We start from the raw sequence: 12,162 nt of genomic DNA, 5'->3' as shown, positions 1-12,162 counted from the left end.
ATTGCAGACTGTTAACAGGGTCCAAAATGATTCTTTTGCATACATTTTAAGCCTTAATATTTATTTACTTTAACGTTTTTGCGTAGTGTAAGAATACAAAAACATGCATTTGGAACAATATGTAAATAATGACAGTTTAGTTTAGTTTTTGGGGGTACTGTTTCTTTAAATATTCCTTAGTTACATTACTGCAGTAAACTAAAGCGACTTACTGCAGGTTACATCGGCCTCATCTGATCCATCTGGACACTCAGGTTCACCATCACACCGCCAACGCCCAGGAACACACTGACCATTCTCACATGCAAACTCTGAGGGTGCACATGTCTTCTTCACTGCATACAAAAAAAAACAGAGAGTTAATGGTAAATATTTTTATTTATGCAACAAACAGGATTCCCCAACACATTCTCCATTTTTTATTGGTCAGTCCCACTCCAAACTCATTATTAATATTCATATTTTTATATTTTATTGCACTGTTGCCTCTCTTTTACCATCTCTGTTTGAAACATAAAACTGCAAAAAAAAAAAACATTTTTTTTTACAAATCATTATAATAAGCTTGCTGTTGTTAATCATACCAAGATACGAAGACGGTTTTGAACACTAATTGTTTATAAATAAAAGATTTTTGTTTATTTTTAACCAATAAAAAGTTAAGTACTGCAGCTTTAAAATGGGATAGAATTAAGTATTGTAACATAAAAAATGCATTGGTTTTTAATGAACAAATGCACCCTAAGCAACTGTTGTGTCCATAAAATTGTCCATAATTGTGTACTGTGCTTTTCGTGGCTACTAAGGCAAAATGTTAAATGCTCACTTAAGAGATGCTTTGGAAAAATTCCCATCCCATAATGCACCCTGTAATGCCACAGAAATTTTTTTTTCAACATCTAAAGCCATTTATAATGCATTCGTATACATTTGTGTGAAATGAACCCATGATATTGGCGTTGCAAGCTCTCCCAGGAAGCTACAGGAAGCTGTAGCAACAGAGTACAGTCTCAAGCTGAAAATGTCTTATATGCTGAGATCCTCAGGCACTGCTTTCCACATGCTGAGCTCTTGTAAACACTCACAGACCTTCAGTGGGTGGTAGTCACAATATCCTACCCAACATCACAAGACCTCTCAACAACCCTGAAGAATCCACTGTGGCACTTTCTTTCAACATCTTCGTATAGTCCTTTGACTCTGGTTTAACCAATGCACAGTGCAGATAAGTAACCAACCAACAGTGACGTGCCTAATGAAATGGAATGTACCCGCAAACCTCCCCCTACATCAGGCTGTGCGTGTGACTCATCTGAGATTGGTTTTTCAACAGTAACATTAGATCAGCAACTCTTCATTTCCCCCCAATGACAGCAAACACTTGTTTATTGAGCCGATGCCTTTCATCCAATCAAAATTAAGTCAGACGAATGATTTTATGTGCATTTGTTGGAAATTCTGGCAAACAAAGTTATATGATTTAAAAGAGAGTTGAAAAAGTGATTAGTTAAACCAGAAAAACTCAATACTTTGTTAAAGAAACTGTGAATTGTGCCTTTTCATGCACAACTCCCCACCAGGATATTTTGGATGGTTACCAAGGCATTACTATTAATACTAATGCTTCCTCATTTCCTCGCTTCCTCGTCTTACAGCCCGTGACCTGAAAACCGATCGAGCTCTGTCATCTTAAAGGAGATCTCAATTTTATATTGCATGCAATGAGGCAAGGAACAATGAGCGAGAAAGCTTCATAAGCAAGAAGAGACAGCCGTATCATTCCTTTGCATCCTACGAAGACACGAATAAAAAAAACAAGGATGCACAATAAGAATCGAGAATCACACTATGCCTTTGCTAAACTGGTTACTATTGCATTGTAATACGGTTGGTGGGGTGTTAAAGTTCGTTGCTTACTGGTCCAAATCAAAATGGCTTCTAAAACTGTAAGTCTCTTTAAGTCCGAAGTATGGTCAATTTTTACGAGTATGCACGCCCGATTTTTGAAACCTTAGCCGTTTCTTAATACCAAGTATGTCAAACTCGGACTTGTGTCCTTCGTGGTTCGAACTTGCAAGTTCAGACTCGGAAGAACGATCTCCTGACGCGAAATGCATTCTGGGAAACTTCGCTGTCATAAGTCCACACAAGTCTCCTCTGATGCATCCTCGATAAAATGGGCGGATTAAGAACACATCCGGGGATTTTATGTGAACTTGGGCTTGATGCGAACTTTGAATTGGAACAGTACTTGGGCCGCAACTGATGACGTTTCGCAAGTCCACAAGAACGCAAGTACAGTCAAGAACGCATATTGAGAAACGGCTCTTGTGTTCATTGTATGGGTAGGCTACGAAGAGCCAAAAGGACTACTCTTTGCGAAGCTGTGCTTTCGACTGTGTGTGTGTTATGCAATATTTTGTAACTTAAGGATAATGATGAATGAATGTGAATGCAAGCAAGTGAATGCGATAATGTAATTTTCTGCTTGAAAATTTGACAATAGCAGCACAATGAGGGCACTGGGACTCAGTGACTCATGGCAAAGACCGCTGTTTACCCACTAATAACTGTTTTCATCAGCTTGTACCGTTTGTTAGAGAGATGCTCTTGCTTGTTTGAATTAAATTGGAAGGTCTCATTAAAATAAGTAAAATACAAGAAGAAAAGAATTAAAGAGAGAGATGGAAAACGATTTATTGCTACTACCAAGCTATCAGATATGAAAGCGATCAAGCTTATTTCAGAATCACAGGCAAGTTTTTAGCCCATGAAGGGAAACATGATATCCATTTTGACATCTCTGTATGCTAAATAAGCTCAGGTTACAGTTAGGGAGGAATTGTCTTTATTCATTTTGACAGCTGCTCATAAAAGCGTTATCTTAAACCTCCCAAGGCAAAATGGAGACAGTTTTTCTGAAAAGCCCAGGAGAATAGGTGCATGGGGAATTACAGAGGCTCTACTCCCAAAATTAAACAGGCTGTTTACCTAGACATAATTTAAAAGAAAAGTAGGCAACAGAATTTGAATAACTTCGAAAGCAACACTGCATGTATCCTTCGATCCCAGAATGCACTGCAATAAGCTCAGTCAAAAACGTAAATCGTATATTTAAATATATTTAATTACTGAAATAGATCATTATTATAATTTGTTACGCTTTTCTGCAGCATTTAAAGCGCTTTACATATAAAAGGGGGATTCTTCTCAACCATCACCAATGTGCAGCATCCACCTGGATAATGCAACAGCAGCCATAATGCGCATATTGCACCACACACCAGCTTATTAGCGCAAAGGAGACAAAGGCCGTTTCTCAATGTCAAGGATACTTCCTTGGCAGGACTAGTCCTTACAAGTCACTTCCTTCAGAGGCTAGGCGAGGCTCCTCTTAAGCATCCGGAGAACACGTTAAATGGAACAGGCTAGCAAGTGCACGCCAATGCGACAATGAAAGGTGTGCTTTCGACGCTGCGTGCATAGGATTGTGGGTGATTTCATTGCGTGAAAAGAGCGCGAAGGATATACATATGCATCCTTTCCTGTAAATGGGATATTTCTCGAACGAAGGACTCAGTCCTTGGCTGAAATTCCGAGGATCCTCGACATTGGAACAGTCCTTCGACGGACGTCGATGACGTAGCATTCTCGAAATTATGGCTTCCGAGGATCCTTCCTTGACATTGAGAAACGGCCAAAGTTATATAGCCAATTAGTTTATGAGGGGATGATTAGCAGGCCAATGGGCAAGTTTTTATCTAGGGTTATCTACTTTTTTTTATCTTTATCAATGATCATCTTTTATCTAGATGTGTAGATAAAGCAGTAAAACAGAATTTAAAGGGACATTCCACCTTTTTTGGAAATTAGCTCATTTTCCAGCTCCACTAGAGTTAATTCATGGAATTCATTCGGCTGATCTCTGGGTCTGGTGCTAGCACTTTTAGCATAGCTTAATGTAATAATAAACAATTATTTTACTATCATTTAACTATACTCTCCAGGAATAGAATTACTAGGCATACAAATGTAAATCTCCAAAAATATAGTTTGTAGTTGCCACAGCCCTTTAAGTTCAGATGAGAAATAGAGGTCTGCTTGAATGGCTTGAATCCGACAGCTGTAACCACCAAAACCTGTCTGCCATCAACTTAATGCGCTTTCCCCACTTGTCAAGACAAGGCAGGCAGGACCACTTCTATAGTTGTACATCTTGGTGAGGACCTGCAATCTTCCATCACTGTGTTATAAAAAGCCAACAAGTCAAAAACATTGCTTCATACTACAAACCCTATTCTGTTTTGACCTTGAGCAATACTTCACAGATAATTGAGACATTAAAAAATAAAACTTTCACTCCCACATAGTACAACAATATAAACCAACATACAAATATATATCCACAATATACTACACAATAGCACTTAGACACCAACTATTTCTGATGCTTAAATGCAAATTTAGGGCCACGTCAATGGAAGATTAGTATGTTTTATCCTTCAAATGAAAATGTTGTGCAGTTGGGGAATAAAATCGCATTAAGCGGGATTGCAGCAGCGTGTCTCAGTGATAGAAGCCTTCTGGAGTTTAGAAACCCCCCAAGCTCTTATGATTCACAACTCCACTCCTCTATTGTTAGCAAACACTCTCAAATCCCTGTTTCATTAAAGGAGAAATAAAAAAGCCTTCTTAGAATCTAAGAAATCTGCCAATTATCTTGGTATTCATGTTGGTTATTCAGCACTTCGTTGATTATTTTAAAGAATAATCAATGCATTTGCATAGCACAAGTTGCTAATAGAGTAATCTGTAAATAATAGCCCAGAAATTATTTTGAGAAATCTATGTTGGAAAACTTGGTAAAAGATTGAAAAATTAATTCTTTAATTGTACATTTTAATTTCATAGTTTTTAATAGTGACAAATCCAGTCTAAAAATAATCGCAAAGCAAAAGTTATTTCACTTAAAGGGATAAGTTACTTTAAAATGAAAATTCTGTCATCATTTACTCATCCTCATGTTGTTCTAAACCTGAATGTATTTCTTTTTTTCTGATGAACACAAAAGAAGATATTTTAAGAAATGATAGTAAACCACACAGCAGTAAGTGACCATAGAGTTTGATAGTATGAATAATTTAATGGGTACCGTCAATGTGCTTACCATCATTTATCTGAAATTTATCTACTATGGAAGTCAACGGTCACTTTTGGCTGTGTGTTTACCATAATTTCTCAAAATATCTTTTTGTGTTCATCAGAAAAAAATATTCATACAAGTTTAGAACAAAATGAGTATAAATAAATTATGACAGAATTTTCATTTTAAAGTGGACTATCCTTTTAAATAAAAAAGCCCACACACACCTAACCCAAGGTTATTTTGTCAAAGTTTGAACTTTATATATGTGTAACATAACACAAGGCAACCCATGATATTTTTCATCAAGGGTTAACAGCATTACCGGTTTTAAATGTTAAAGCACCACACTTAGTACTTTTGTCTTATTTTCAGTAGAAAATATCTAAAAATTCTTAAATTAAGATGTATTTTCTTGATGAGCAAAATGACCTAGGAAAATAAGTCTAGTTTTTAGACAAAAATATCAAATTTAAAGGAACCGTATGTAGGATTGTGGCCAAAACTGGTATTGCAATCACACAACTGGTGGCCAGTACACAACATGACAACATAAACATTAGTTGAGGGCTGCAACTCCACTTTTTAAATGACAATATCCTGGCAGGACCACTGTTGTCAGTGATATAAGTACTTGAAACGAACATGATTTCTTAATGTCTAGTGACATATCAGGGCCATTTTATGATTCATTTTTATAAATTTCTTACATACTGTTCCTTTAAGTAAATTTGTGCTTAAAACAAGCAAAAAAATTCTTAAAATACTTTTTTCATAAACACTTATTTCAAGAAAATGTTTCTTATTCCACTGGCAGATTTTTATTTATTTATTTTTTTGCTTGTTTTAAGCACAAATTTGCTTAAATTTTATTTATTTTTTGTTTAAAACTAGACTTATTTTCCTAGGTCATTTTGAAAATACATCTTAATTTAAGAATTTTTAGATATTTTTATTGAAAACAATAAAAATATATATTTATATTCTTATTTATATAAAACACATTCTTATTTGCATATTAATAAGGACAATGACATCACCCGACATCTGTGAATATGACATCATGTTACTACAAGTGTTTTAAGTCACCTTGAAAGTGCTGCTGTTTTTTGCTAAACAATCGTAAGGTCTGTTTACATTATGGACCATAACTTAACTATAAAAATAGTTTTAAAGCTGCAGTCCATAACTTTGGCCTCTACAGTATATCGCCATCAAAGATTGAAATATAAAATTGCAGATATTTGCAGAGTAACATTCTATGCGTGTGTTGTGCTTCCCCCTGCTACTTTGCATGGATGAATCTGATCTCTGTGATCACCGCATCAGCGGATCTGTCATTATACATCCACATGACAGAAGTACATCCTATATCCACATCTGAAAACGACCGATCTAAACTCATATTAGTTATCTATTTTTACCCATACACCTGGCGGATGTGCCCCCAAACCTGTGGGAAACACACTAAAGTGAAATAATATATTGTATATGCTGCGTTTGTTCTGACTAAATGATAACGCAAGTGTTTCAACAGATGCCTTACAGGTTCAGAGGAAGCCGGCTCTGCTCCAGTATTTAATCCCTCGAGATGTTGAAAAGCCCAGCTGATATTAACTCTTGTTTTAGCACGAGCTCGCAGTTTCAGCTTTCACTGTTTTAACAGATGATTCCCTAGATGTAAGAACGTAATAAACAGACATATTAACATGCTGTTTCCCAGATGATCCGCTTTTGAAACTAACCAGATTTAACGCTGCCATCTAGCTAACACGTTTAAACTCTAAGCAACTCTAAGAATGGCGGTTAACACTAAAGTTTTAGACTCTAGAACTCTGGTATTGGTAAGGATTTAACCTCACAAATGCTGCTAACTCAGGTTTCTTAAGTACAAGTGTGAAATGGTGCTTAATTTTGGGGTAAAACTGGCCTACCCCAGGTTAAAGAAGATGATGTCCCATGGTTAGGAGTACTATAGCCTTCTGTTTAAAGGTGCAGTGTGTAATTTTTAAAAGGATCTCTTGACAGAAATGCAAAATAATATACAAAACTATATTATCAGGGGTGTATAAAGACCTTTTATAATGAAGCATTATGTTTTTATTACCTTAGAATGAGACATTTTTATCTACATACACCGAGGGTCCCCTTACATGGAAGTCGCACCTTTAATTCCTCCACCCTTCTCTCTTCCCCCACTCATGTACTCCATGAGGATTTGCACAGGAGTCTGATTCGAAATCAGAGCTTAAGGACAAATTGAAATACCTGGAAATATTGAATACAAGCTCAACAGAACAGCCTGTACCCCATCACGCTCTTGTGTGTAATCCTTAAATGTCTCTCTCACACGATTGGATGTGCCTCACATCAGAGAATAAACCCATGACATGCCTTCACATCTAATCCAAATTCCCTCTTATTTTTATCCTCAATCAAACAAAGGAAAATCAATATTTGGCAGACTGGCTGAAAAAGAAGAATTACTATCCTCTGTTGATGTTGCTGATGAAGGAAACTTCACCCTCTTGCCAGTTACTTACTCGGTTGGTTGGTTTATTTGACTGGAATCTATATATTTCCTATTTGAGCAGACAGCAAACGCAGCATTGGAGAGCTATATCTGTTCTTTTAATACTTTAAGGATTTGCTAATGTGTGTATTTTACAACTCTCAACAGCCCTCTTCTGCAGTCTAATTGTCCCTCAAGGGAGGCCATAATAAAAGCATGTATTTTGCAAACCTTAACACAGTCAACTGAGAAGCATTTATTCATATCCACTGCTATTAACAAGGGGTTTTCTTTAAAATTTGAATGAAAAGTATAACAGAGCTGAATGTACTGTATATGATTTTCTTAATCCAAGTATTGCAGTAGGTGGTTAATGGGACTGCTATAAACACATTGGCACTGCTCCAATTCCATTACACTTCACTGAATAATCAATTTCTTGCTTCAGTATTAGTGCACATGAGGCTTTATCTGTCAAATGGCTTTAGTCATTGAAACAGCCAAGCAATAGTGTTTATATAGGTCTAGGGGAAGCGTCATTGAATTGAAATATCATAGCATCAAAATTCTGTGTGTTGTTCTACAGCATTAGTACTATTAGTAGTGAAAACTAAATTATAAGAAAGTATAAAATTAAACATAAAATAGTAGTCCACAATATACAAATATTTGAAATATATTAAAAAGAAGTGACTTTCTCTGTGACACCCAGACTAAAGTCTCATAATCTAATAACCAATACCAACGTTTGATTTCAGTCACTGGTTTTACAGAATTTGGTTCTTTACATTACATTTTGTGGAACAATCAGAACTTCCGATAGACTTCCACAAAGAATCAACAACAAGTGTCATTTTAGAGTAGTTTATGTCTGAAAACAAGCTAAATAAATAACAAGTAAATTACCTTAAATCATAGCTAAAGCATATCAAAAACTACACTCAGCTAACGCTACTGTCTAAAATGTGTGCTATTAAAAACAAACGGTGCTAAATAGCACTAAAAGTGGTTTACTGGCTCATAATCATAGGGGAACCATTTTAAAGGGACCATGGCATGAAAATCTAACTTTTTCCATGTTTAAGTGCTATAATTGGGTCCCCAGTGCTTCTATCAACCTAGAAAATGTGAAAAATATCAACCCAGTAACTTAGTTTTGGTAAACCATTCTCTACAAGCACATGAAAAAATAGGTTGTTGAAATTTGGCTCTCCTTATGATGTCATAAGGAGCTCTTATTATAATAATACCACCCCTTAATCCAGTGGTTCTCAAACTGGGGGCCGGGGCACCCAGGGGGGCCGCGAGATGGTGCCAGGGGGACCCCAGTTTTATGACATTTTTAAAATACATTAATTTATCATGAATTCTGTGTAATTAAACCTAAAAAATAAGGCTATTAACCAACAGCACTACTTTGTATAATTTAATATGTTTTGTTTAATTAAAATGCCACGTTTTAAAAAAATTAGTTATACATTTTCTTTGGGGGGGCCGCCAAGGAATGCACCGTACACAAAGGGGGCCGCACGCTGAAAAAGTTTGAGAACCACTGCCTTAATCTGCACTATCCAACCACAGCACTACCATTTAGTGCAGAGAAAAGCACGATTGAGTTTTAATTGCAACAAACCACCATCATTGTGATCAGTGTTTGAATTTCATCAGCTCATTTGCATTTTAAAGGACACACCCAAAACGGCACATTTTTGCACACACCTACAAAATGGCAATTTTAACATGCTATAATAAATTATTTACATGGTATTTTGAGCTAAAACTTCACATACGTGCTCTGGGGACACCAAAGATTTATTTGACATCTTAAAAAAGTCTTCTGCCATGGCCCCTTTAAGTGCCATATAGCACCTATGTAGTACCTGTGTAACACCTGTGTAGAACCCTTTTGTGCTATATAGAACCATCTGGTGCTATAGTGGTGCTATATAGCACTAAAAATGGTTTCCCTATGATTACGAGCTTTTAGTGCTATTTATCACGAAGCGTCAAGCACAAATTATTTCAATGTTAACTCAATGTGAAGACGCGTTGACGCCAGCTGGAGATCTCACGGCGTGAATGAAGAGTTTAGCGCAGCGAGGTAGACGCAATTCCACCTCAGTCGCGCGTCTAGTTTGCGCGAATGACGCAAATTGAGCAGTGCCACAGCAAACGTGCGTGCGAACTTTGGTGGAAAAAAGTGCCGCGTTAACCAATCAGGAGCTTGCTCTAGTAGTGACGTGATTAAAGGAAGCGAGCGGAGTCGCAGAAGCCTCTCCCATGACGCAAATTTTCGCGTGAATGTCTCAATGACTATAATATCACGCATGGCTTTTACACGTGAATAAAGCGAGTTAACTCAAAATGTTCAAGCGGCAATCTAGACGCGGTAGACGCAAATTTGACAACTCAAATGTGGCTGGTGCGAACCCACGGTTATAGTATATAGTATAGTGGCCCTCGTCCTTAGGAAACCAAAACATTTGTTATTTTCGAAAAGTTTAGCCACTAGCCAGACCATTAAACATACAGAGACCAGAAGTTAAGTTCTGCCCAGACACCTAACCGCAACGATGAAACTGTCTATAGTAAATCACAAAAAATTACTTTAACTGGATTTCACAAACAGAGTCACATATAGTACAGCCACGAAAAAAGACCACTCCAATTTTGCATTTAATCATAATTTCTACATGTATTGTGACTATTTCGGTCTGGTGTCTGTTGAACTCCAACAAAAGCAAACCTCAAGAGTAACAATAAAGTCACCCAACAGCAATGTAAAAGACTGAGTGCATGCCAGGACACATGAAAGATGCGATTAAAAATCTGGGTTATTCCATCAAATATTGACTTTTGAATTGTTCCTAAAATGCATGTTAACATTAGCATTGTGTTAGATGCTTTGATGAATATAAACTTGTTTTCTTTGCAGCATTCAAGATCTGAACACATTGCATATTTTTGTTAGTTTGTCCGGTTTCATGCAGTTTCTGCAAATAAATGCAAATTAAAATGAAGAATGAAGCAAAAATTATAATTTTACTTAAATACACACCTATAAATAGTTCATTTGAAAATTTATCTTAACCTTTTTTACGTATAATATTTGTTTACCAGCTGATGAATATAGGCATACATTGTATATATGCCTCTGATCAAATTAAATATTTCATTCTCAAAATGAAGAGTCTGAGTGTGTGTTATGTAGACATTTAAGGGGGGCTTGCAAGCTCCAGTGATTAGTAAAGTGGACCCAACTGTGTGGGATGTTTGACATGCTTAAAGGAGGAACCTTTTAAACATCTAACAAGCGTTCAACCGCTGCTCACAGAAATGTGTCCTTTACAAATGATAATGTTCAAAAAAACCTCTTGACTGCAACTTTATCCCTTTATCGATGCAGCCAAGATGCATTTCTAGATGGTGTAATACTTCAGCTCTCCAGTACCGCTGACTTAGCTAAATTACAAATTGGTGATCATTTGCTGCGTTTTCTTGTTCCACTGTAAGTGCTCTCAATGTGTCCAGTATGAATGATGAAGGACACGTATTTCTTTCACCAGAGCTGCACTGGTGAGGCAAATCGTTACCCTACAGAAGATGAAAAGATCACACTTTTAGGTTGCCTTTCCTCTCTGGATGTTTTTGTCAACAATTATGAATATGGACGTTTCCTCCAGGCAGAGCTTTGATCACCACAAGCCTCATGGGGTTCAGACGGTGCTCGACAGGGTGCATGCTGCCATCTGGTATAAGAGAGCAAATATTAGAGATGTGCTGAACTGAAGCTTTAGCATCAAGCACTGTTCTGAATTCTGCTCCTTCAGGCGAGATTTCACCCATGACATTGGATTAATGGTGGATTTCCAGGTAAAGGAGGGCGGATTTCACCTTCGAGCCTTCTCTACACAAGTTTTTTTCTACACTACTAGGACCTTATTGCAGTCGCCTGCTGTTTGATAGAGGTTTGCATTTTGTACAGCTGTTTTAAAAAGATTAGGCCTACTGTGGTTCAATTGCAAATTTGTGTGTCTTAGAGAGAAACAGCATATCAAAAAGAGTTAAAGGAAAACACCACTGTTTTTCAAAATTTTACTATGTTCTTACCTCAACTTAGACAAATGAATTCATACCTATCTTTTTTCAATGCGTGCACTTCATCTTTGTACAGCGCCTCGTGAATGTGTTAGCATTTAGCCTAGCCCCATTCATTTCTATGGCTCCAAACAGGGATGAATTTAGAAGCCACCAAACACTTCCATGTTTTACCTATTTAAAGACTGTTACATGAGTAAGTATGGTAGCACAAAATAAAACTTTTGTTTGGAGCCATAGGAATGAATGGGGCTAGGCTAAATGCCAACACAATCACAAAGCGCAGTACAAAGACTAAAAGTGCAAGCATTGAAAAAAGATAGGTATGTATTAATTCATCTAAGGTGAGGTAAGAACATAGTAAAATATTGAAAAATTGTGGTGTTTTCCTTTAAAGGAAAAGACATGC

At 36.8% G+C, this 12,162-nt stretch overlaps 1 protein-coding gene across 3 annotated transcripts in view; it reads right to left on the bottom strand.

Annotated features, from left to right (window-relative positions):
- LOC129442697 (low-density lipoprotein receptor-related protein 8) overlaps positions 1-12,162 on the bottom strand; it is an 81,709-nt gene that overhangs the window by 55,772 nt on the left and 13,775 nt on the right. For all 3 annotated transcript variants that reach the window (XM_055202922.2, XM_055202920.2, XM_055202921.2), the window contains exon 3: positions 213-335. In XM_055202922.2, coding sequence (XP_055058897.2) covers positions 213-335 — 123 coding nt within the window. The remainder of the gene's footprint in view (positions 1-212; positions 336-12,162) is intronic.

The sequence above is a fragment of the Misgurnus anguillicaudatus genome, chromosome 2 (assembly GCF_027580225.2).
Source record: "Misgurnus anguillicaudatus chromosome 2, ASM2758022v2, whole genome shotgun sequence".
Classification (NCBI taxonomy): domain Eukaryota; kingdom Metazoa; phylum Chordata; class Actinopteri; order Cypriniformes; family Cobitidae; genus Misgurnus; species Misgurnus anguillicaudatus.
This window is presented reverse-complemented; position numbering and strand designations above follow the sequence as displayed.